A 27,696-nucleotide genomic window follows, 5' to 3' on the forward strand; every position below is an offset into this window, starting at 1 on the left:
CAGACAGAGAGAGACAGACAGAGAGAGACAGGCAGATACAGACAGAGAGGCAGATGGATACAAACTGAGAGGCAGGTAGATACAGACGGAGAGGCAGATACAGAGAGAGGCAGTTACAGACAGAGAGGCAGACAGATACAGACAGAGGGACAGGCAGAAAAGACAGAGAGAGGCAGTTACAGACAGAGAGACAGGTAGATAGAGACAGAGAGGCAGGCGCAGACAGAGAGAGAGGCAGTTACAGACAGAGAGGCAGTCAGAGAGAGAGGAAGATATAGATTGACTGACAGATACAGTGAGACAGACAGAGAGACACGCAGATACAGAGAGGCAGACAGAGAGAGGCAGTTACAGACAGAGAGGCAGGTAGATACAAAGAGAGAGGCAGACAGAGAGAGGCAGTTACAGACAGAGAGACAGGTAGATACAAAGAGAGAGGCAGACAGAGAGAGGCAGTTACAGACAGAGAGACAGGTAGATACAAAGAGAGAGGCAGACAGAGAGAGGCAGTTACAGACAGAGAGACAGGTAGATACAAAGAGAGAGGCAGACAGAGAGAGGCAGTTACAGACAGAGAGACAGGTAGATACAAAGAGAGAGGCAGACAGAGAGAGGCAGTTACAGACAGAGAGACGGTCAGAGATAGGACAATAGACAGAGACAGAGAGACAGAGATAAACAGACAGGCGGACAGGAGACATTTTGCTCACATTAGTAGAATAAATGGTGTATTTAAGAACAGGAACATTTTAAACACACTGTAAACAGACTTTTCAACTTTATTCAACAACTAAAATGTAATAATTACAGTACGGGTGTATGCGCATGTATGTGTATATACAGTATAATGCCTATTGAAGTGTCCTGACAGAAAAATACAGACGATATAAAGGTGAAGTGTTCCCATATCCCTATTCCCTACATTAGAAAGTCAGGAATAGAGAGAACTCATCATGCACAAAATTATTGGATTTGGATTCAATTTAAGGACGATAAAGCAACCGATCTGATTATAAACTGAACATGTGACGGTAGAAATGACGGCAAAAAACAAGAAATGTGCTCTGTAAAGTATAAACCTGATAAACATGCGTAAACCTGTGACATAAATTGTGCATTTTGCGTAATTGTTGGTAAACTGCTGTGGTATAAGAAGAAGAAAACACTTTGGGATGTGCTGTTATGGGAAATTAATCAACTGTGGTGTAAAGTGACTCTGCTTCATCATACCACCCTGTCGTTGTTAATTTCTTATAACAGCATGCATCCTGACGTGCTTTATTCCTCTTATGCCACAGTGATTTCCTAACAGTTACGCAAATTATGTCTAAATTACGTCTCAATGGTGTCACATGCAGCTCGTTTGCTAATTCAGAAGATGTAGGCATAACTGTTCAGGTCCATCAGCTCCCTCTGCTGGCGATGATTTATTTATTTATCTCCACACTCTTCACCATGTGATAAGCGAAATCAGATCAAATTTCCTTCACACAAATTTTCTCACATGATTAATCGATATAATCTACATTTTTTGGGGCATCGTTTATCCAGTAACATGCGACCGGATAATTATTCCAATCTATCTAAACCTAAAAAAATGAAATTTTAAGAAGAGTGATAAAAAATGATGTCACAACGTCCTCCAATGAGCTGCATGAGATTTGAATACGTTGTTGGCTACTTTGTGTCTTCTCTGAGCTTTGAGAAATTTCACCGCCCCCTGCTGGTGATAATTTATTTAACCTCCAAGTTTTGTTTGTGACAAACAAAATCAGTTCATGTTTCCTTCACACTATGTTTCTCACATGATTAATGGTATCAGAAAAAAATGTGTGTTAATAGGTATTTATCAAAAATGACGAGGGAACGTAAAGCACTAAGATTCATCATATTACACATGGACATTAGCAAACATTAGCAGTGTGAGTGTGTATGTGAGGAGGACTGGATAAGACGGCGTTATGAAGTGTGTGTGTGAGTGTGTGTGTGTGTGTGTGTGTGTGTCTGTCTGTCTGCTCAGAGACATGTGTGGACTGCAGGCTTGGTGAGACAGCTGTCTATCTCCAGTGTCATTTCTGTAGCTGGTGCGTGTGTGTAGAGCTGAGCTCCTGGCTGTACGGCGAGCAGAGGAACTCCAGCTAGAGCTGCCAAAGAGGAGAGAGACAGGAATGAGCTTGGAACATTGTCCATGTTGTCACTCAAAACAGTGAGGCTCAGAAAAAAGGTTCTTTAATGGTTCATTGGATAATTATGGGTTCTTAGCATCCTAAAGTGGCTCTACTTGGAACCTTTTTTGATAGAACCATACACAAATTTAGAAATCATAATGGTTCTTCAGTTATCCCCTTGGAAGAACCATTAGAGATTCTAGGTAGAACCCCTAGATAGAACCCCTAGGTTTCTAAAAATGGGCAATTCTTTTTGATAGAACCCTACACAAATTTAGAAATCACAAGCTATACAAAAGCTAAGAACCTATTATTATCCAACAAACCCTTAAAGAACACTTAACAAACCATTTGCTTTTCTAAGACTGTATCAAATAACAAGACAGCTACAGTAAAATTTAAATGTCTGACAGGTTCTAGGTATTAAGAAGAAAAGTGTTATCAAAAATTATGGGTTATTAGCATCCTAAAAAGAGGGAACCCTTTTTGAAAGCACTCTACACAAATTTAGATCATTTAAGGGTCCTTCAGTTCAGTTATCCCTCTTGGAGATATATTAAAGATTCTATGTAGAACCCTACAATCAGATAGGGTTCCAAGTTGAGTCCTTTTAGGAGTCTAAGAACCCTTAATTACTCAACAAACCCTTAAAGAACCCTTGGAGAAGATTGTACCAAGTACCACTTAAGGGTTATGAAGGTTCTACATGGAAAACTTTTTTATAGAACTTTACACAAATTTAGAACCCTTAAGGATTTTTCAATTATCCTTGCAGAGGAGTCATTAAAGGTTCTATACAGAACTTTACACCTGTGTTTCTTTATCAGAAAGAGTTCCAAATAGAGCCAATAATTCTCCAGTGAACCCTTATAGAACCCTTGAAGAGCCGATTCTTCTAAATGTTTTTCTAAATGTTAGACTACTGACAGGTTCTTGGTGTTAAGAAGAAAATAACGACCAATAATTTGGATTTTGTATGACACACCTACCCTAAAGGGTTCTGCAAGGTTCTTTTATGATTCATTGGATAATAATGGGTTTTTAGCTTCCAAAAATGGGTTCTAACTCTTTCTGATAAATAAACAAACTTTACAGGGTTCTACATAAAATCATAAAGGGATCCACCATGGGTATCACTTTTAAAGAACGTTCCTTTAGTTAGCTAAAACTCCGCAATTATCACAATAACGCTTGAGGAAGCCTATTCTTTTTCAAGAGTGTATACAGCGTGTCGCACTTGAGTCTGTTGATTTCAGTTTGAATTTCAGTTTTATTTTCAGCAGTGACTCACAGGACGGTACTGGGAGGATGACGGAGGTGAAGTTTGGCAATGCCACATGTTCCGGTTGTAGATTCCGCGGCAGAACCGGGTCAGCAGGAGAGCTAAAACCGAGCACTTCTGGGTTTGAGCCTGTAGAAGATCAATGAGGAGAAACACAAATCCAGGTTCATCCGTTTTCTACATCTTCATTTCCACCAGGCTCTCAGCAGAGGAACCGTGGTTCTGCAGGCTTTAACATTTGGGTTTTTAACCCTTGGCTTTCTGGGAATTGGCCTTAAAACCACAATTAGACATTTATCTAAAAATTGTGTATCTAATATATATATATTTATATATATATATATACACACACACACACACACACACACACACACACACACACCTACAAATACCACAATAATATAATATAATATAATATAATATAATATAATATAATATAATATAATATAATTTTATTTATTTATTTATTTATTTATTTCTCTTTAATCATCTCCTTACGACACTTATTTTTTGCTCTAAATTGAAATCACAAATATTTAAATTGACATCTGGTTGATGGAAGCTGCTCCAGATGTGCACTAGTATCGGGTACCTGTGGCTGACTCTCCGAGCAGCATCTCCTGCAGCAGGCTGTCCACGCTGGCTTCTCCTAACAGCCGGGCGAGCTGGAGCTGCTCCACCATGTGCCAGGCGGTGCTCTGCAGTGGAGGCAGCAGCAGCAGCAGCTCCCCAAACCGGCCGCGCTGCTCGCATGTCGCCTCGTCCAGCAACACGTGGGCCTGGAAACGCAGTCTGCGCACCATCTGAGCACACTCCAGCCCTGGGCAGTCTGAAAGAGCGAGAGGAAAGAAAACGATTATAGGAGCAATGATGCAGAAAGATTCTGGCATCATTTAGGGCTGTTGATAACTTTTAAAATTCAAATTCAATTCTTTTTAACACTTTAAAGATCTGAAAAAAGAAAAATAATATCAACACCACAATAATCCTAAATTATGTCAAATATGTCATGCATGACACTGATTATGAGCTTGTTTGGGGGTGGGGCTCATAATCGCATTAATTATGTTAATTTGCATTCACATGGAAGATGCACAACTTCATATATAATTTTTGTGCATATAGGTTTGTGAAATGCTAGGCACTACGTTCATCCGTTTGCAGTTTTTTTTCCGTCAACACTCAAGTGTAAAGAATAAGAAAACCTGCAGCAGTGGAGCTGTAATTACATAAACACAGGTAATTACAGAGATCCAGTCTTGTGAAAACGTGGATTTAAATATTGAGAACCGTAACAACCCTTCCCTGGCATCACAACAATAGAAACAGGAAGTAAGGTGACAAGTTGAACGAATCATGTTACTTGGCATGCAGCGGCTTGCTCTGTGGGCCGCACTGTTTTCAATAGGACCAGATATTTGTTCTCTGGCTCGATCTCAGATTGGTACTGAACTCTCAGCTTAAATGGCTCTGAGTCTGGAAATAAATGCAAGTTTGAAAATGACCTTAATGTATGCCATGATACCAAATTTTTTTGGTTCTATTGCAGGCATGTGATTTTCCATGCTCTAAATCGGGGAATGTTGCTTTGAAAACTATGTAGATCATCAAGAAATCTATATGACTAGGAATTTAATAAGACATGTGTAAGGAATAACACGCGTCTCATGCGGTTATACAAAAATAATCAATACCAGGGTGGTGTGATGCAACTTGACACAAAGTGTATATTATGTTATTTTTGTATAACTTCACAGTCTGAATTGTTATTCCGCTTATACCACAGCGCTTTGTCAACGATTACCATGTTTAATTGATTAATGAATGACACGTCATACATTTTAATGGTTTATAGTTGAGATTTAATGTTGTGGAACATCAATGAGACAAGAGACTGTTCGCACTTATGTTAGAGCAACAATAAACAGTCGTTTCCTGACCAGCATCTTCTCTCTCTCTTCCTCTCTCTCTCCCTCTCTCTCTCTCTCTCTTCCTCTCTCTCTCCCTCTCTCTCTCTCTCTCTCTCTCTCTCCCTCTCAAAAAACACAGTTTATCTTGTACCAAGAAACCGGAAAGTGTAAACTCATCGGTCCTGGAAAACCTGGCAGCTAAGACTCCTAGCTGAAAATGCCACCACATCAACGCTTATACGTTTTACTTTATTAAACAAAACATTTTTTAAAATCTGTTTATTATTAGTCCTAGATTATGTGGAGTGTTCGCTGTACATGCCCCTGTGCATGAGATGTTACTATAGAAACAATAACGCATTAGAACAAGTGCATTAATATAAACCTGACGTTCATGTTACAGACGAAGCTACTGTCCGAGCCGTGCCCTTATACAGAAATAATATACACCTTCTGACCACCTTCTGACCAATCTGATCCAAGAATTCAACCTCGCCCTGGTACAACTTTGTGTAAAGAACTCACAATAATGCTTCCTAATAAAACCTGACACACGAGAATTATTAATATTTGTTGTGCCTTATTGAAACTCGGTCTTTCTACATATTTTTACATCTAACCTCAAACCAACTTCTTGTTACTGCTAACTGGTCCTGGTATTTTGAATTTTTTTTTCATTAGCCATTAATTTTTTATTCAAATTAAACTTTAACCCATTTTCTTTTCTCCTTGCCTCAGTTATGTAAACACAATATTAGGTATATAATAACAGAAACACAAAAAATTCTCAGAATATATTAGGACAGGTTGAAAACTGATTACTAGAGAGCCCTTAAATCATAATCTCATAATTTAATATCTAATATTCAGACATCTTATGTCCTTTGGAAGATGGGAACCCTGGAAAACCTGACTATGATGGGTTTTTTGTGTATTGAAAGTGGAGTGAAGTGTTTGTGTAAGCAGTTCTCTCAGACAGAACCTGACAGCCCTCTGCCATTTTGGCTCTGATTTTATAATCAGTCTCTCTGGCCAATAGGTCATAAATTCCAGAACTTTCCAAGTTATTAATAGTTTTCCGTAAGACACCATGAAACCAGAACGTTCAGAGCAGGATGGTTTTGGAAAAGGATTGAGGCGCGGTGAGGTAATGGGCAATCGGTGACACGTGACTGACCTGGAGCGAAGAAGACGATGGCTCTGAGACAGGCGAACTCTGTGTCCGTTATGTCCAGCTCTCTCAGAGGCCTGACCAGCTCTTCTAAGACACGTGCTGCCACTTTGGACATCTCCAGCTCTGGACCATTCACAGGGATGATGAAGTCATTTCCTGAAAGGAGGAATCATAAGTGTAATCAGTGCTCATATGAAGACAACGCTTTTTAAGGTAAACCTGTACATTACATTACATTACAGCTGTACATTACCTAGCAGGATTATATCGTTGTAGGGTAGCGAACGACGAGCCACGCCCAGGATGAGGTGCTCAGCAGAGTGAGCTCGTAACAAGTTGACCTGCACATAAACACAACACAGACGACGTGATTCATGTACATACACGTATAAAAGACGAGACGAGACGAGACGAGACGGGTCACTTTTATGCCTGAAAGCAAAACACGCACTGTCATGCTGTTAGAGGAAAATAATCAGTGACAGGGTGGTGTGATGAAGTGGAGCTACTGTTACCACCTTGAAGTTGATTATTTTCCTATGACAACATGTTCCAAAGTTTTTTGAATTAAAGTTTTTTAATTTATTAAAGAAAGATGCTTCATACTTTTTATCTATTTATAGTTTAACAAATTAATGTTGTGCAATGTTCCAAGTTAATTGGAAGTTAATTGGAAGCTCATTAGTTGTCTTTCCCTCACTTTCTCTTGAAGTTAATGTTCTGAGAAAGTTTGTGCCTTATTAAAGCAACTTATGTTGTGAGATACAATTCATAAAATCCAAAAATAAACACAACATGCAGATTTGTAAATTTGATGTCTGTTACCAGAAGTTTAAATATAGTAAGAATTATTATTATTATTATTATTATTATTATTAATATTATTACTTTGTAAATGAAATATTTTACTGTTTTGCTTTTTAAAGAGCTATTAATAAATTAAATAACATGAATTTATTATTATTTATTATATTTATTATTATTTATTATATGTACTTTTCTTTATTATTTTATTTATTTATTAACATATTAATATATTATTTGTAAATCTATCTATCTATCTATCTATCTATTTATCTGTGTCCCCTTTTTTATTTAATCATATACATCATAGTCATTTATGGTGTCAGATTTGTGTCACTAACCAACAGTCCTTAAAGAAAGCCTGTTTGCTAAATGTCACGGTTTATTAATCAACATGAGATGAAGCACCTGATGAAACAGACACAAACGTGGCCTACCCTGTCGTCCACTGGCAGCTCACAGAACTCTGGGATACGTTTCGCCCATTCCACCAGGAGGAGGAGCTGCTGTTTTATGGATTCGCAAACGTCGGGTGGGCTAGCAATCTTCTTCGTGATAACTTCCGTCATTGGTGGAGTCAGACCGGAGAACTGCATGAAGAACCAACACAGTGAGCTTAACGAGGTTGAGGAGCAGAATGACGCTTTAGACAGACACTACGAGACGGTAAAGCATCACATTCACACACACGATGTTTGATAAGAGCAAGTTGTTCGAGAGGAACTTCTCAAAGTTCTGTGTTGTCTAAAAAAATTCTCCATCGCTCTTGGAGGAAAGCTGTATGTGAAGCAGCCCCCGATGGAAAACATCCTGTGCTCGTTTTGTGCCTCATTACTCAATCATCCAATGAGCTCTTTCTGTGTGCTCGTTTGTGTCATCACATGGAAGCCTGGTTGTTATTACACCCATAAAAAACCCCCTCTGGTTCCGAGCTCGTGCATTTCAATTAAACAGGCTGTGATCAACTCGAGTCCTCGGGCAGTTCCACTGATCACTGAGGGAACCAAAGGTGCACCACTGATCTTCTTGTCTCCGAGGATTGCCTTAATGGCGGCTTCATTCTGAGCTTGCACTGAATATTCTAATCTTTCGCCGGATCACTTCAACAGCCTCGTCATTGATTCACTTTTTTGTGGTTATGATGCCTACCTGATGTGTGCTCTCTTCTGCTTTCAGTAGGATGCTGATGGTCAGAGTCCCGACCCCTTGAGATTCTCTACGGCAGCTGATCCTGTCTCGCTCGTTCTGTACAGCTGAGGTAAACAAAGTGTTCTGCTTGAGCATGGACAAAATAACTGTGGCAAAAATACACTTTTTATCTTTTTGATCTGTTTACAAGATCTTTATTTTCTGTAGTTTACTCCAGTAGCCTGGCCTAAACATTGCTTTACTTAACTCCAAAATAAAACCACAATTCTGCCATATTTCTGTAAAAAAATATTCATTTGCACGTTCATTGTCCAAGCCTTTTACTATTTTTTTGAGCATTTTCCATTTTTATTCAAATAAAATCTTCCTAGAGATTCATATCACTTAATGGACCCCCTTTTTACTTGCAGCAGCACTGCGTCCCTGCTTCATGGTAAAGTCTGATAGCGAATTTTTCTGATCTTTTGTTGGAAAGTAACAAACCCCACATGTTATTATTCACTGCCAGTTTTCACAAGTGTACTTATGTAAATACTGATGTAAATCTCGTTAAATCTACAACTGTGTTCCATATCTGCACTACTACATTTAATTTACCTTATTGTATTTTATATTTTATATTTTGTGTGTGTACGTGTTGTATCTTGCTACTGACCATGCTGCTGTAACACGAGAATTTCCCTCATGGGATCAATAAATGATATCTATCTATCTATCTATCTATCTATGTCTAGCACAAGCACATAGCGTGCTCACCCTCTCCCGCTTAGCTTCCATCGAGTTATTATTGCACCTAGTGGTCAAAAGTGGGAATTGCTACATGTGCTAATAAACATCCATGTGGCAGGATTTTTCCTGCCCCACACTCGCCCCACTCCCACATTTTCACTGGAGGAGGATGAGCAGACCAGACATTTAATGACCGGGTTGCCAGATTGGGCTAGTCTAAAGTACTTTGCATCCATTAAGATCTTGTTTTATAACAAATCATCTGAATTAAATGTAATAAATTTCCACTAAATTTCCACTAACCATTGCTATTGTAAGATATGTATATTGCAAAGACTGGGAAAAGGAAAGGAGGATTATGGAGTGGGTAATGTCCATGTGAAATACATGGACTTACATGGAATCACAGAAATACATGTGAAATACGGAAATATGGACTAGTTTCAGGTCTTTTGAGTATTTTTCAGATATAGTTGGGCTGGAAATTTTGCTGAAATGTGTAAAACTTGGTTAATGATATTAACCTCAAACACAGTTGAGGGTTCGTCCCAAAGCGAGCTGTTACACTCCACGCTGAATGTGTGTTGTCGTCTCTCAACTGCGTATTATGAGGTTATTTTTAAAACTCATTAGACAGTAGCCTACAGCATAATTCAAATGTTGATAGCCTCTCAACTTCATTTTGATGTCACTATTAATGCCGTCCTGCAACACCAAAATCTATGGTGATGAGTCGCTGCTGGCTTTTACTCAGCTTTGTGTTGATCACACCCTTCAGTGTGATAAAATCACTGTAATGCGCACCCTCGCGTGGCTTATTGCTGAATTATACACCACACTAGATTTAAACTCCTCTCAGCACATGGTTAAGACTGACTTTACACCCTGAATTATGATCAAACTTCCATTCAATTGGCTAAATGCTCAGAAAAAAAGAGGGGATCGATAAATCAATTATAATGCTGTAGATTACAGTACATACAGATATACGGTAAGTCTTCTTCTTAACCATTATGATGTTCCAAGCCATGTCTGATCTATTTTACGTGTTTGCCCCAAATAATCCTTGGTAAATATTTGACCACACTCAGGTGTGTTAATTATTGACATAAAAAAAAGCCATTCATGGCACTCCTTCTTGGCCTGATTAGTTTATCCCTCTTGCTTATCAGTAACTCCAAAAGGTGATAAGGCTTGGCTTAGATTCTCTCTCCTCAGATCAGTGACATGCTGAACAAAAAGACGATCCACGTGCCTTTTCCATGCTGCTTTACAACTCCACCCTAACCCTAATAACACACATCAACATTTACATTCACTAACCATGGAGGATGGCCTTGATCAGAGTGAAACACCAAAAAAAAAAAAAAAAAAAAAAAATCCTAGTACAGTACTAGTAATAGGCCATGGTCTAGAGAGGAGTTACAAAAATAAATAAATATAAATGAACTAAAATAAATAATGTTTATTTATTTATCAATTTATTCATTCATTCATTTGTTAATAAATTAAAAATAAAAGCATAATTAAATAAGGAAAGTTTTATCATAAAGCTTTATTATAAAGTATAAATAAAATGAAACATTTTATTTTATTTTACTTGCTACCTAAGTATGAATGTAATTAAATGTTATACAATAATTATTCATTAATTGTGCAGTAATTAGACATTTATCATTTAATTCGTAGGCTATGTATTACTTGCTAATGAATAATTTATTCTAAACTATTATTTATTTAAATTATTTACTGTACTACTATTTTATTTATTTATTTTAGAATAGGTTTAATGTGGGTTTAGTTATGACCCCATAACCCTCTAAACCCTGGCTTGGCTTGGCTTGGATCAGTTGCATCATGTAGGCAAATATTCTTTAAAACCTGGCAGTTACTGCACTGAACACACTGCATTTTTGAAAGAAGACAGTAAAGACACATAAAACTAGATATTGAACTGTGTGTATTGTCAGATCGTTATTTAGCAGTGCTTTTCAAATGAACCTCCTTGATTCTGTATCAGTCAGAAATTATATGCAACTACAATTCCATTTTTAATCTCAAAAATGTTTTATCTGTACATATACTTTTGTAAGATAAAACATTAGATATATTTTGTAATTGTGGAATTACATCTTACGCAGGTGCTTCATTAACTCCAGAACATTGTAGTTAAGAATCACAGCATTGTGCCAAGGAGAAGAAATTTGATGAACTCCATTGTTGTTTGAAGAGCTATTTGGATATCTGGACCACATTTACAGTGCAAAAGTTTGCACACCCCCATCGTGTTTGAATAGGGAAATGGAAACTCTGAAAACCTCTAATTTGCTAAAAAAAATTGCATTGTAAAATGTTAATATATTATAAAGCAATGAAATCATATATAAATATATAGGTCTTTATTATTTTGTCCTTCAACAAAGCTAAAATCCAAAACATGATGCAAGTTCAACTGAAAAATACTTTTGAATCTCTTCAGAGAATATGAAAGAGGTTAGAAGCAGATATTAAGACAAATGGTAGTTTTTTTTGTTTTTTTTTAAATATTTTTTTGCTATTAGTATCTTATATACTCTATTTGATCATTTATGTTACCTGTGATAATGAAGGAACATCTGTAAAACTCAACACACTAATGCTATTAATTACATTTCTTTGCCTTCTTTGTTAAGGGTGCATAAACTTTGCACTCAACCATAAAAACCTTCGGCATCTCACCTTCTTTCCTCATGCCAGCCCTGAAGCATTTCCGTAGTCTGCAGTATCGACACTGATTCCTCTTGTCCTTGTCCACCACACACTGCCTACTGAACCTACACACACACACACACACACACACACACTCAGATAAACCAATTGTAGTTGCTCTTTCAAATCTCAAATCTCACCATCTCCTTCTGGACACTACGTGAAAGATGGCAAATTTAGTGTTCTCTAAATTCTCCATTCTGATTGGTCAGAAGGTGTTGATTAATTTTCTACCACAGCAGCTCTCACAATAGTGCAGCGGCAAATCATAGGTTTATATTAAAGTGTTATTCTAATATGTGATCATTTCTATAGTAACAAGGGACTTGTACAGCGGGCATGGATAAAAAAAAAACATGAGTAATCGATTTTGGAAGGAGTCTCCAGTGTCAGCGCTTTGTAACAGTCAGAGGGAAAGTTGTAACTTTAAGTTTTCTGGAGGTTTATTCTTTGTGGTTTCTTAATAACGTGACAAGCTGAATATTTTTTGTCTTATTAACTTAAATGGATAGAAAAGTGCTTTAATAGATTTAAAAAATGTAATTGTTAGCAAGTTGCTGTGATATAAGAGGAAAAAAAAACACTTCAGGATGTGCTGTTATGGGAAAATAATCAACTTTTGAGTGGCAACTGTAACTCTGCTCCATCAGGCCACTCTGTCGTTGATTATTTTCCGATAACTGTGTAACACTGCCTGTTAACTTAAATGTGTGATATTTATTACAGAAACCTGTGGTGTAAACGGCAAAAAATATTAAATCCTGATGCTATTTTAAGTCGCATTTGGAATCCAAGATGGCGTCCTTGCTCTCACCTGCATGTGTAGGCGTGGTTCTTGCGCACACTCCGCCTGAAGAAGCCCTTGCAGCCGTCGCAGCTGGACGCACCGTAGTGTTTCCCAGTGGCTTTATCTGCGCAGATGGAGCACAGCATCACGGCGGATTGGGGCAGCCCTGCTGTGGCTACAGGGGACGGCTCGGGCTTCAGCGGCTCTGTGACGTGAAATAAAGTTAAAGTTATACTCCAATGTTATTTCCTACGTTTATGTCTAGCCTGTAATGAGAAAAGAACAGAAGACTCGTTTACTCTAAACTCACTCATAATGAAGGTCTAGGGGAAGATATTGAGCGTTTATGCTATGAAAACTGTATCTTTTTGCTTCCACAAATTTTTCAAATATGTTTCTAAATGAAACTCTAAATCTGCGTAATTGGAACTACTTTTTCAGATGGAAGAATTTGTGGTTCTGTATAAAAATTCCCAGGGGAGTTATGAGGCTCTCATTGAGTATGGATATGATAAAAACTTCAGAGAAGTGTTAAATAACCGGAACTACTTTCGACTATATTGCTCCAGTGTTGGAAGGTTGGATAAAAGAACAGCTTTGATTAGATTTTCTGTCATGTCCATCTCATCTTCACCCTTTTACTGTTCAAGAGTAACAGCTGGAAGCTTGAATTTGCATTATAGAGTCTTATAATTTAAATATCTACTAAAGGAATTTAACAGCTACCCTTTTACTTTCTAGGACAGATGTTCCAGATGTGGTGGTGAAGATAAAGCATGGGAGTATTTTTTAATAAAATTACACCCTTACAGGTTAATGGAGGATCATGGACCATGGGCATTTAGTGCTTAATTTTACATTCTAGCTCTATTTCATTTTTTAAGTCGTGTATTAGATTGCAATCTGTCACGTCTGTGCTAAACCAGTGACCATGAGATTATCGAAACTCTAAGTGCGCTAGGTTAGATTCTGTCAGGACAGTGAGTCTCCAACTTGTATATAAATCTCAAGCTTATAGAGTTTTTAAGGGAAATTTAACAGCTAGAATGAACCAGAACTCTGGAGCTTCATTCTCTGAATTTCAGTAAGCGCTTCATCCTGATCAGGGTCTTTGTGGATCCGGAGTCTATCCTGGGAACAGTGGGTGTGAAATGGGAATATATCCTAGACGGCATGCCTGTCCATCACAGGGCACCACACACATTCACACCAAGGGGCAATTTAGAGTCACCAATCCACCTCCTGGCATGTTTTTGGGTGATGGGACAATACTGCACAACCCAGACCCAGGAGAACATGCAAAACTTCAGACAGACAGTAACTCAAGCTCAGGATTGAACCAGGGACCCTGGAGCTGTGTGCATTATCGCTCTATCACTGTCACACCCAAGAGCAGATTAAAATGGCACCAAGCTTGCTCTGATTTTAAAGGATACCAATAAACACACCTCTCTAAATTCCAGCTTTCCTAACGATTGCAGAAGATAAGATTATATATGAAAACCAAGAGTGGCTGGAACTGTGGTAAAGCCATAAACTGAAGGACTTAGCAGGAACCAGAGGAGGAAAAATTCTCAGAAAATGATAACTTACTGTACATAAAAATATGAATATTGTGTCACGATCTTGTTCAATTAAAAGTAAAAGCAGCTAAAAGGTGTCCATACTTAAATATGCGCAGGTGATTTGATGGACAGAGATAGTTATGCTTTGGTAACAAGAAAAACTTTTTTTTTTATGAACTTCACGAGAAGCTGGTGAGGGAATGACTGTTTATAGTTGCTGTAATGTAAATGAACAAGAACTAACTTGTTTCTAACTTGTTTCGCAGTCATTCCACAGCAGCAAATGTAACTATAAATGGATAAAAGTATGATGTGTGATTATTTAATAAAGGAAAAATTGTTAGTGGTATAAGAGGAATAAAACAATTCTGTTGTAGAGAAAATGATCAACTTCACAGTGCCAACAGTAACTCCGCTTCATCAGGATTATTTTCCTATATCGGCACAACACGGAATGTTTCGTTCCCGTTTGCTTCACTGCAATCCTTGTGCACTTTAACCCACATTGAAGAGTGCTTGTGGTCATGTCACACAAACCTGTGTCCACTGGGAGAACTCTGAGGCTGTCAAACTCCAGCATGGTGTAGCTCGGGTCCAGGGCCACCGCGTAATCCGTGGTGCCCAAGTCCAGCGCTCCTTCAGAGATCTTCATGGTACCGTAATTCCAAGTCAGACTGGATGGATGACCTTAAGTTCTTTTACTTCTTTACACAGGAGATTAAAGGTCAAGGGATAAAAGCCACCAATCTTTCAGGAGGCTTTCCTGCCGATCCCTCAATTCACTTTCACCACCATGGCGTGCTTCTCCTCTCTTCGGAGATCGCCGATTGCTTGCCTCAGTGTCTCTGACTTCTTGTGGAATTGTTCTGTCCAGAAGCAAGGAAAAAAGAAGAAGCTGAGATTGCGCTTGCACTTGTCACTGTGTTTGCTCTTATCAGTGGACAGAGAATCATAAAGGGGAGGGCTCTCACAGGTAAACATGACTCACTCAGGAAAAAGAATTGTCACATGGACAGCCATGTTTCACGATGTAACAGCACATTGAATATTTTTAGGATTTACTTGTACACACTCACTGTTTTTGGTGTCACATTTTAACATCTGAAGCTGCCGGGGTCAGACCTACAAGCCACAGCTTTTACTTATGACATTTGTAAAAGTGCAGTTCCTCCTACAGCCACTAGAGGCAGTGTTAGCCAGATTACAGATTACACAAGGTTGCCAGGTGTGTTATCTTCCTGCAGAGCTGGGATACGAATAAACTGCTCTCACAGATCATTTTAGGAGTTTGGAGAAGGAATTATTTCACAAAATCTGATGTTTTTAGTTTTTAAATGTATAAATACATTTAGTTTTATGCATATTAAAATGAAATAGCAATACAATATTTTTTGTATTATTTAAAAATTACCTAAAATAAGCAAATGATTCATTTTCAATCATTTTTTCTTTGAAAATATGACTATCATATAACAGTTCATCACTGGACCAAAGCAAACAAAGAACAGGGTTGTCTTTGTTTTTATGTCCCCTGCAGAATAGCCCTACTTGGAAGCATTGTTAATAAGTACAGGTTGTTTTCTGTCAAGGGGTTTGGAAATTAGGCACTGTGCATACATTAGATTTATTATATTGAAGGAAACACCGACAGCGCACCACTAACCTTCCCAGCATGCACCAGAGGCTATGCAAAGTGGTCCATTTCACTTAGCTTTATTAGCTATATTAACATTTGTTACATTTATTGTGTCACTAAATCACCCTCCTTCTTCTCATAGATATTCTTTTATGTTTGATGATATCTGTAAGAATACAAGACCATTTAAGGGGCTTGGAGAAGGAACTATTTCATTTTATCTATCACGGATTAAAAAAAAACAGCTAAAACATATTTTCCCTAGCTTTTATTATCTGCATTACTTTTACACAATTTCTTTATTATTATTATTATTATTATTATTATTATTATTATTATTATTATTACTTCTTAAAAATGTATTGTATGACATTAATTTTTTTTAAAAACATTGCAGTATTTTGTCCAATAATATCTGTCATGTTTCACTACAAAAGTCTTTACAATGAGCAGATTTTGAGTTTTGGTATTAAGCTGTACTTATAATACAGATCTGGCAACCCTGATTTTTTTTTGTCCTTTTCTAGGAAGAAGCTTCACCTTTGCCCTGTGTTTGCTATCAGCAATATTGATTACAGGTAAAAAAATGATAAGGAGCCTCTGCGTGATGTCCTTTTTGTTGATTACACAGCACAAATGTCTGCACACTAAAGTTCTCATTAAAGTGTTTCAGCTCTGAGGCTTACTTAGTAAACATAAATAAAGTTCTATATTATTATTATTATTGTTAAAATCATTGCTTCAAGTTCTATAAAAGAGGGTGCGTCATGAATTTAAGAGAGATGATAAACTTTATAAGTGGCTCTGACAGATGTAAGCGTTACATCCAAATATGGGTGAGATCTGTTATTAATGTCCTTTTCTTTTTTTTTTTTTTTTAAGAGCATAAATTCCCACATGTCTATAAATTTATCGGGTCAAAGAAGGGAAAACAGAGAGTGCAGGCCAAATCTCCTTTTTTGTGCATAAAAAATATCTCTGAGTCTACTCTCCACATGCTGTATGCTATGTACGTCTGTTTTTATAAGTACAGCAAAATGTTGCAGAGAAAATAAAAGTGAAAGTGACCATATGATTTTTAGAAATTATAACAAATTACATGTCAGGCCACATGTGAGCAATTTTAGAGGGAATATCCATCATGCTTTGGTGTAATGGACTCGCCTGGGTGAGTGAGTGGCACCTCCCTACGTGAATGTCACGTCAGGTTGCAGGTCAGGACCCCACCCTTTAACACCCCCACACCATTTACTCCCCCTTTACCCTTCACCCCAAACCCTCGGTGCAGGGGCTCCACTTTCAGTGATTGATGGCTCATAAAAATCTGTCCGTCACAGCTCACAGCTCAGTGTGCAGGAGTCTCCCATCAAATTACTGTATACCTGGTTCTGGAAAAAAAAAAAAAAAAAAAAAAAAAAAAATATATATATATATATATATATATATATATATATATATATATATATATATATATATATATGTGTGTGTGTGTGTGTGTGTGTGTGTGTGTGTGTGTGTGTGTGAAAATTTTCTTTTAATATATGTTATCTAATCATGCGTTAGATATTAAATATTCACTAATTTTTATGCCACAAAACATAATTTGCATGATTTTATGTTTTAAATGTCAAAGCTGAAACATTGTAAAAGATCAAGACAAAAAGATTTTAAATTCTAAGTGTACATCATTTTCATAGCTATGGGCAGAGAAATTTCCTTTGCACATATCAGAATAAAATAATTTTATTTTAATATCTGCTTTGTATTAAAATATGCAAATGAGACAACAGATCTATAAAGATGCACTAATTTGTCACAAAAAATCCACCTTTAAAACATTTTTTTAAAATGAAGGTCAAACTTAGTGAAAGCAGTTCAACAGGTTATTATTATTTAATGAAATAATTTTAACTGTATTCACATAATTTATAAAATGTCACATACAACCCAAAATATGTAAGATATCTAGGAAGAAAAAAGCTTTTAAAAATCAGAGTGTGCACCATTTTGATAGTTCAGGCCAGATATAAAATATTTCCTTTCACTCGTATCAGAATGTAAAACAATTTCTCAGATTAGTATCAGTTTTTTTTCTCTATTCACATATTTTACAGAATTTTACAGGCAAGACATCACATAAAGCCAAAACTAAGCAATATATCAAGAAAAAGGCTTTTAAAATCCAAAATGTACACTCTTTTGATAGTTAAAGCCAAATGCAACACAATAAAATATTTTCTTTGCTCATATCAGAATAAACTAATTTTTGTATTATATAATTTTTCTTATTTTTATTACATTTATTAGTTTTTAAAAATTTCCTTTTAATTTTATTTCCTTTTAATTTTCCTTTTATTATATAATTTTTCTTGTATTAAAATAGGCAAATGAGGCATTAGATGATTAAATATGCACAAATGTATATGTAAAAAAAATCCACTTTTATTTAATTAATGGAATTATTCAAACTTTATTCACATAATTTCAGACTTAAAAGTAAATTATGTAATATATCAAGAAAGAAAAGACTGTAAGTCTTTAGGAATCTGAGAAAAGACATCTGGGCCTCTTTTGGAGAAAAATATTTATTTATATAATTTTTTATATATATATGTGTATGTATGCATGCATGTGTGTGTGTGTGTGTGTGTGTGTGCATGTATGTATGTATGTATTTATTTATTTATGGATTAATGAAATCATTTTGATACTAGTATATAATATTAGTACAAGTAACTTTCTTTTATTTTGTATTATCTATCTATCTATCTATCTATCTATCTAAATGATTGTTGGTCATTACAAATCAGATTTTGTTTACATGCTACTACAAAAATTTGTCATTAGCTAGTTTTTGTACCTGGCCACTAGGGGGAGACAGAGTACAGTGTATACACAACTGTCCCTTCCCCACGTTCCTAACTCTCCCTGAGTACACACTGTGTCAGAGGACATGTCCTTAAAAGGACACGGTACAACGTGATAGACACGAAGATTTGAGGAGTCAGGTCTGTGCGAGAGTGTTTCAGTGTGGTTTTTCTAATAAAACACCTGTAACATCTGGCTCAAAGCTGCCTGGGTGAGAAAAAAAGGCCTCTGTGAGGTCAAAGAGTCTGTCAGTGAAGCTAAATTTACTCATTACAGGTGCACTGGAGGTGAAGCTACCTGTCTGTCTGACATGTGGATCGATGGGCGTTGGACAAGCGATTTTTCAGGATATTGGAAAAGCAAAGTTCGGGACTGTCTCAGCATTAGACAAACATATGTAAATAAACACAAGTTTTTGTTTTGAGTTGTTTAAATCTGCTTTTGATGTTCTTTGGGTGTTGATCAGGTTCAAATTTCAAGTTCAATTCATAAAGTGCCTTTCTCATATCCAAGTAAATGTTATCTGATAGTTTTCATTAAGAGTTTATTAACTTATTATTAAAATTTATATAACTTGAAAAGCACAAAAATGTCAACAAATAGGTTTAATAATCTTATATTTGGTTTATTGTAACCTTATAAAAGGAAATACTAGATAGATTTGACAGTATTTGAGATATCTTTACTTGCTAAGAAATAATTTTTGGCAGTTTGTTGGATGATGGATTTTGATGATGGATTTTCAATGCTGTAGCTGATCGCATTCCTACTGATGGCTGATGATGGCATGAGCCACACACTCGCCACCGGACACCACCACTACTCCGGATGCCACACCATGCATCTACTGGAAGTGATAGAGAGGTGAAGGGAAGGGAAGGAATAACTGCCCTGCTATGGATGAAAACAACTAACACCAAAGTCGCCAGGCGCTGCACTCACTCCACAACCAGCGAATGTATATCAGATCAACACAAGGGAAAAATCCACTGGTCTAACTTGGGTCTGGTGTTCCATCACAACCGGAAACCAGTGGTCAAATTCAACCAATCACCAAAAACATTCAAGCAAAGACAGACACAAAACAGAGACAATGATATACTCAACACCGAAAACGGAAACAATCAGCAATGATCACTTTCAGAGTTTGTGCTGGTTTTGTCATTGGTGAAGACGTTTGCTCTGCTTTGCTCCTCTGACTCTCACTTTCTGCTATGTGGTGCCCTCGTTTTGGGAGAACTCAGAGGATCTCAACCCTCTGTGCTCTAAGGTTCCTAGTTCTCAGCTCTGTAGATCCATGATGCGGCGTTCGGAGTGGTGGTGCCTTTTGGCAACATGATCGTGAGGACTTTGTTGGCTATGAGGTTAATCATAGTAATCTGACCTTTTAGCCAATCTGCTTGATTTCTTACCATTTTTGTCTCTGTTTGTTGAATTAAATGTCTCAAGATCTATTCAGTGGCCATGAGGAACTTAACTCGTGGCAACTATTATGTTTTAAAATGAATTAGACCATTGTGGTTGCAGGAACCTAAGCATGCAGATGATTGAAAATATTACATTTCAATCCTGGAATGATAAACCACAGTAATGGATATACCATTAGCCTGCATCACCTTGATCAAATTCTCAAAGCGAATACATTTTTTTTACCTGTTTCCGCCAAATAATTACCTGGAGGCCGCTTATTATGTATGAGGTTCCACAACATATGAACTGGCAGACTCAGGTTACACAATTTATGGCCATAACTTTGGTGTCCCATGGTCATAAAAAACTGGTGTACATGAGATACAGAGTTTGTGGCTTTGATGTATTACCGCGTGGCTTTAATATACTGCATTATCTCATGGCCTCAATATATTATCTCCTAGCCTGAATAGCATAAATCGTGCCCTCAATATATTATCTCATGGCCTCAATATCTTACTTTGTGGCCTCAAAATATAATCTCATGTTTTCAATATATTATCTCATGGCCTCAATATCTTTACTTGTCCCCTTCAAATACTAGCTCATGGCCTTAATATGTTATCTCATGACCTCGATATAGATTATATGTCCAAAAGTTTGTGAACATCTGACCATTACAGCCATATGTGCTTTCCACTAGATGTTGGAGCATGGCTGTGGGGATTTGTGTTCATTCAGCTACAAGAGCATTAGTGAGATCAGGCGCTGATGTTGGTGAGGAGGTCTGGGGTTCAGTCGGTGTTCCAGTTCATCCCAAAGGTGTTCAGTGGGGTTGAGGTCAGGGTTCTGTGCAGGACACTCGAGTTCTTCCACTCCAACCTTCACACACCATGTCTTCATGGAGCTCGCTTTGTGCACAGGGGCATTGTCATGCTGGGACAGGTTTGAGTCTCTTAGTTCCAGTGAAGGGAAAGTGTAATGCTACAGAGACATTCTATACAATTGTGTCCTTCCAACTTTGTGGCAACAGTTTGGGGAATAACCACATAGGTCGGGGGTCCACATACTTTTGGCTATATAGTGTATAGCATCAACATATTATCTCATGGTTCTCAATATTATCTTGTGCCCTCAATTTATTATCTGATGGCTACAATATATCATCTCATGGTTTCAATATATATCTCATTGCCTTAATATATTATCATGTGGCCTCAGTATCTTAATTTGTGGCCTCGGTATATTATCTCATGGCCTCAGTATATAATCTTGTGTTTGGAAATTGCTTGAATGATGCAAACTGACATGCACATAGAAAGAAACTTTGCACTGGAAATGCTAAATGCCAACTCAAAGCAAAACGTTCCTGTTAGACGTTTTCAGGGTTCTTCAGATTGTCTAATCAAAGCCTTCAATCTTTTAAAAGGGCCTCCAGGAACCTTTTTGCTAAAGTCTCCTAGTGGAATCTTTTTTTTTTTTTTGCATGAGGGTGAAGGTGATTTTTGCAATATGGCAATGTACCATTACACTGCAATAATTGTAAATGCTCATATGACGCGCATTTTCTTATGTGCAGGTTTGCTCGGCAGGAGCTGCTCCTGTGGATGAGACTCGGATGGAGATTGGGCATGAATCACAGGAGATGAAGAGAAGAAAACTCATTTGCTCATTTCACCCGCAGCAAGGCTCAGTATAGTTACAGGTAATAAGGTGGTAGATAGTATCATTATATCAAAAGGATATGAGGGGTGAAAGTATTACAGCCTCGCTCTACACTGTGTATCGTCCTGTATCACTCCTCCCTGTAGTGGCCTAATGGATAAATCTGGGCTTGAAAATGCAGGGCGGGGAAACGGAGGACAAAAATCGCTTCATAGCATTCAAGGACGCAGATCTTTTTCCTTCTTACAACACAATTCGGTGGATTTTATCACTATAGGCTGCGACCTTTATAGTAGGTTTGGATGACCACAGGACCACAGGAGAGTATCTGATTGAGCTGTTTTTTTTTTGTGTTTTTTTGATGAAAAGCATTCTCCAAAAAGGACCTGTCCTCCATTAGAAAAGAAAAAAAACTGACTTTGTAGGTTTATTCCAAAAGAGGAGAGGGATTAAAAAAGCAGCAAAGAATGGTTATAAAAGCATGGCAGCCTTATGATTTAGTGGCGCAATAAAGAATGGAAAGGTGGCCATTCATCATGGAAGCGAGCTCACCAGGAGAGGAGTCTGTCACACACACACACACACTCGAAAGAATTAACCCCTAAAACCGACTCGGACCAAAGGCTTTTTCATACACACCCACAGATGCAGAGGTGCACCCTGGGAGCTCGGCTCTGTTACACAGCGTCTGGTCTGATCTGAATAAACTTTAAATTTAGATCATTTTTTAAAAATGAAATCAACATTAAAAACAAAACATGACACACTGTGCCCTTTTCCTTAAGACTTTCATCAGTGTGTATCGGTATCAGTTTATTTAAGAATTTATTGATGTCTGATTCAGAATTTTTAATCATTGAGTGCGTCAACATCATCTGATACTGATGCATACAGTATATTCCATTAAAGCTCTGCAGAAAAGATTACAGATTATCTGAAGACACGTAGAACAGTAAAATCTAATCTTACGATTCAATCACTAAATAGAACGCTTATAAAAAATGTCTGCCTGACAATAGTCATTTTGTTTATTTATTTATTAAATAAGCTCTTCATTTAATTATTTATTTCCATTTATTTATAATTTTTAATGTATTATTCCAAAAATTTATTTGAGTGTCTATCTTTCCTATCTAGTAAAAAAAAAAATCTTGCTAAAATTTTTTTCATTCTAATACAGAAATCTATCAATTTTAAATCCTGGAAGAGTTTTGTAGAAAAAAAAATTATTAAAATAAAAAGATATTAATTTATTATTTTTTATGTACAAAAAGTTGCACTTCATTCACTCTTAAAAAACTTAAATCTACATATATGCATGTGTATTTTTAAAAATATGTTAAAAATACATACCTGAAAATAGGCTATTTATTTATTTATTTATTCATTTATTCAATAAGCTCTTCGTTGAATAATTTGTTTCCATTTATTTACAAGTTCTTCCTATTCTGAAATCCTGGAATCCTGAAAACAACAACAAAACAACAACAACAACAACAACAACAACAACCACAACAACAAAATAACAACAAAAAAATCCCAAAATATCTATTAATTTATTTATTAATCCATCATCATCATCATCATCATAAAGAAGCTGAATCTCCTACAGTCTAATTAAAAAAGATTGAATCTCCACTCTAACAGGTGTTTGGCCTGTTCCTCTGGAGGAACCCTTAAAGGTTCTGTGTAGAACCCTACCTCAGAGTTTCCTTATTACAGAGGGTTTCAGTTAGAACCTCTTTTAGACCCTCTAACTGTACTAAGAACCTTTATATGCATTTAGAGAATTAAAGTTATGTTACTGGGTAAGAAATCACTTTTTTAAAGTAGTTTTTTAAAAGATATGTAGTATTTTTTAATTGTTGTGTTAATTAGGTTAATTAATAAATGAGCAGGGAAAAAAAGATGTCGTTGTTTAATGCTTCGTCGAGTTCTATTATATACATGTGGCATTTTAAACATGTGTATTTAATCTGAACTCGACTCTCTGCCTGTTCGGCTAAAAAAGAGTGAGTGTTTTGTTGAGTACAGGAGCATCAGTGCAGGAGAAAAAAAACTCCCTGAGAAAGTTGATTGGAAGTGAAAGTTCCAGCCACATGCTCTCTCGGATCCGTGTGATCTTTAGGAGCAGCGTAACCGGGCCGGAGAGTCTGAGCAGATCGTTTGATTGCACCCATATGTAATACCCAACCTCTCTTTAAAAGTTGAAAGGTCACAGTGTCACAGCCTGGTGCTTAACGCTGGTGTGCATGTACTGTTCATTAACTCTTATAAACTTCAGTTTGCTACGTGAGGGAGGAACAGAGCGCTGTCAGCGTCGGGTCACGAACAGTTCCCATGAAGAATCCAGCCGAGTTCTTCCACCATTTCCTGCTTTTTACATGCCAGTCAGCATGGTTAAACCATGTCTTCTCTTATGACCACAGGAAGTGCTATATATGGGCGAAAAGTTCCATTTTGACTCTGTCATGACAAATGTGGTTCAGCCTCTCGTGTTCAGTATAGAAAGTGAAGAAAAAAATTCACCTCATACACATCCTCAGAGAAGACTGCAAGTAGAACCTCTTTAGGAAGCTAAGATACTGTCCAAATGTATTTATTTGTTTGTTTGTTTGTTTGTTTATATCTTCATTATTATGATTATTCATTTTTATTTCTTCTTAATGTGTGTATGTGTATATATATATATATATTTTTTTTGTTTCCAGTTCTGGAAATCTGAAGCAAAAAATTTCTTTCTTTCTTTCTTTCTTTCTTTCTTCCATCATCTTCATCTATTTATTTTATTTCTTCATTAATTTGTTCACATAGTTTTACAAAAAAATCAATTTCTATGTATATTTTTTGTTCTGGAAATCTGAGGCAAAATTTTTTTTTTCTTTCTTTCTTTCTTTCTTTCTTTTTTTCTTTCTTTAGTAATTTCATTTATTTATTTCATTTTGATTTATTTATTAATTTCTTCATTAATTTCTTTCTTTCTTTCTTGCTTGTTTTTTTTTTCATATTTCCCAAAGAATGCACCTTATAATACTTTTTTAAAGGGTTGAATCTAAAACACATACTTTAACTTGTCCTCTTGTGGAACCCTTAAAGGTTCTTCTGTAGAACCCAGAAAGGGTTTCAAGGTTTTAGGAAGCTAAGAACCTTTAACTCTCCAAAGAATCCTTAAAAATCTTTATAGACAGTTATGTTTAGGTATCTGAGGTTAAGAAATAAATGTCATTTAAAGCTTTTTTTTAAACACAAAACAATTTTAGATCAAGAGTCGGAAGATTTGCAGGACATTTAAGTGTCTGATTATGTTAAAGTTTGCATCAAGTTGCATTTTATAGATCTGACGTAAAAACTGGTGCATGTTGAAAGTAAATTTTTGTTGTATTTAAGACGAATGTGGTTCAGATTCTAGCATCCAGCTTTCAAAATTCAGGCGAAAATATATGACACCTTTTTTTTTTCTCTTCGGAGAGAGAACCGAAAATGTCCATAACTGCTAATGAAAGGAAAAACATATGCAGACGTCTCTCGAAGCAAAAAAGAAAGAACGAAAGAAAGAAAGAAAGACGAGCTCTTTGGATTCAAGGACCTCTGTGAAGCAGCGTTTTAATTAAAACCACTTGTTCCTGTACTTGTACTTAATGTTTCCCATTAGTCATGTTTGAGGGATTACAGACAGCTCGAATGAAAGTCGAGGGACTGAATGGAAAACGCAGATGTGCGAACAATGCGCCTTGTTTTATTGCCATCACGCTCGATTAGTAATTATGAAAAATTTACTGCATTGGACAAGGTTTTCCTAATTCCTTCCGCAATTAAAGCTGACACCCCTGATCCACTTCGCCTTGTGGATTTACCCAGAACCTGCATGAGAGAGTTCAAAAGTTCTGCTTTTGTACGGGGGAAAATGTGTTTTCATCCCACTCCTCTCTCATTATATGTGTAATTTCTTAAAATTACAGTTTTTTTTTTGCCTTCGACCTTATTTCAGCGTCTGTTGTTTAAACTCACGACAGCGCTGCCTCTCCTTCACACCTTCATGCTACATGTATGATTAGCAATGGCATTTCTGAAAATAAGTTTTTGTGACATTGAGATTGCAAAGAAAGCACTAAGGTAATTTACTTCAAACAAGCCTGTAGGATTCACAACATCACTCAAAAAAAAAAGAAAAGAAAAGGAAATATAAAAAGTGGAACCACTTTGCTGGGAAAGTTTTTTTTTTTTAGTTTATGAACAATGTGGTTATGAATAGAGCATCTCTTCTCTTCACTTCAGTGTACTCTGACTATTCGGAGAGTTTAGTTGACCTTTGACCTTTGTCCAGATCTCTTATAGCAGCAGAGGTGAGGCTTCATGGACGCTTTTGCCCCTCCTTCATTACCGATTGCCCACAGCTGGAGCTCCACATCCACACATGGTGAACTTGGCAGAAGATCAGTGGGTTGGAGGAGCATGGCTCGACATTAATTAGGCCACTCGTGTGTGTACACGCACCGCTGTCTTTAATTACGTACCCGGACTTTGACCTCGCAGTTGCGGTTTTGCTTTTCTTTGGTGGTATCCCTCAGAGATCCATAAAGGTCCACATAAAGATCCACATGAAGATCCACATGAAGCGATGCAGCAGTGTGTGTAGGTGTAGCTACAGGTACAGGGTTAAAGAGGTTACGGGTTTTGCTTCTTTGCTTCGACGTCGGTTAAATTAAACCCCCCATAATCCTGTACCCATGTAACTACACCTACACAGCTTTCACCTCCTGCAGCCGCACAAGCACTTTGTGTAACCTTTACTACATCCAATATATAGACTATATAGACACTATATAGAAATATATACAAGCGTGAGTCAAATGAAAACCTTAAAAGTGTGACATTAGAATTGAATGGATTTTTTTTATTTGTGCTGGAACACTCACATGGAACAAGATGGCGGTTGTGTAGGAAAATGATACACTTTTGTGACAATGATTTGCAATAAACAATGCAAAAAAAAACCTTTTTGTCTAATTTATTAAGAATGTTTCAACAAACAAACAAACAAACAACACAAAAAACAACAAAAAATTATATATGAGTTATTGTATATACATTCATATGTAAATATCTGTTTTTAGGCTTGTTTTCTTGAAACTTTTTTTTTTTACTTTTTTTTTTTAAAGTGCATATGTACTGCATCCCTTTAAAAGAAGAGATGAAAAATTGTTTTTTTTTTTTAATCAGACATCTGGAAAATCTTAAATCCTGGAAGCAATAACACAGAAGCAAATAAATAAATAAGCAAATAAAATAAATACATGAATAATTAAAAATATATATTTTTGCACAGACGAAATTGCATCTCACACGCTTAAAAAGTTAAATCAAACAAACAAACAAAAAAGTAAGTAAACAGATAGATAGATAGATAGATAGATAGATAGAGAAATGATTTCCAAAAAAAACCAGAAATGGATTTTGTCTCCTCTGTGATAGTAGAAGTCAGAGATGAGTTGTGAATCATCGTATGCAAATATTATTGCTCGCGATTATCATAAAAACCCTTTTACAGATGTCTGATTACTATGAGGTTTATAGTTGCATTGACAATTTTTAATGAATCGACTGTTTGTGTTTCTGCAGCAGCACAACTTATAATTTGTGAAGAAGAAAAGAAAAGATAGAAAAGGAAAAAAAAAGGTGGAAGAGCAAAAGCAAGGGGCAGGAATTGAGTAAATCGAATGAGGAGGAGGAAGAGGAGGAGGAGGAAGAGGAGAGGGAGAGAAAAATGATTCTGCGCTGTGGGCTTGGAAAAAGGTATGAAA

At 36.7% G+C, this 27,696-nt stretch overlaps 1 protein-coding gene and 1 long non-coding RNA gene across 3 annotated transcripts; one reads left to right on the top strand and one right to left on the bottom strand.

The window, feature by feature from the left end:
- Positions 1-759: 759 nt before the first annotated feature.
- hnf4b (hepatic nuclear factor 4, beta) lies at positions 760-15,198 on the bottom strand. Its single transcript, XM_026930846.3, has 10 exons — positions 14,854-15,198; positions 12,779-12,956; positions 11,935-12,029; positions 8,488-8,591; positions 7,776-7,928; positions 6,788-6,875; positions 6,538-6,690; positions 4,043-4,279; positions 3,460-3,579; positions 760-2,144 (listed from the first exon to the last, which is right to left on the bottom strand). Exons 1-10 carry the CDS (start codon positions 14,966-14,968, stop codon positions 2,017-2,019), a joined length of 1,371 nt encoding a protein of 456 aa, XP_026786647.1. The 5' UTR covers positions 14,969-15,198; the 3' UTR covers positions 760-2,016.
- LOC113536721 (uncharacterized) lies at positions 15,150-26,852 on the top strand. 2 transcript variants are annotated; one of them, XR_008302787.1, is made up of 4 exons: positions 15,150-15,289; positions 16,480-16,530; positions 21,810-21,935; positions 26,220-26,852. It is a non-coding gene; the product is annotated as an uncharacterized LOC113536721 (long non-coding RNA). The 2 variants fall into 2 exon arrangements; XR_003403697.3 differs by lacking the exon at positions 26,220-26,852 and having other exon boundaries at positions 21,810-22,981.
- The last annotated feature ends 844 nt before the right edge of the window (positions 26,853-27,696 follow it).

The sequence above is a fragment of the Pangasianodon hypophthalmus genome, chromosome 11 (assembly GCF_027358585.1).
Source record: "Pangasianodon hypophthalmus isolate fPanHyp1 chromosome 11, fPanHyp1.pri, whole genome shotgun sequence".
Classification (NCBI taxonomy): Eukaryota; Metazoa; Chordata; class Actinopteri; order Siluriformes; family Pangasiidae; genus Pangasianodon; species Pangasianodon hypophthalmus.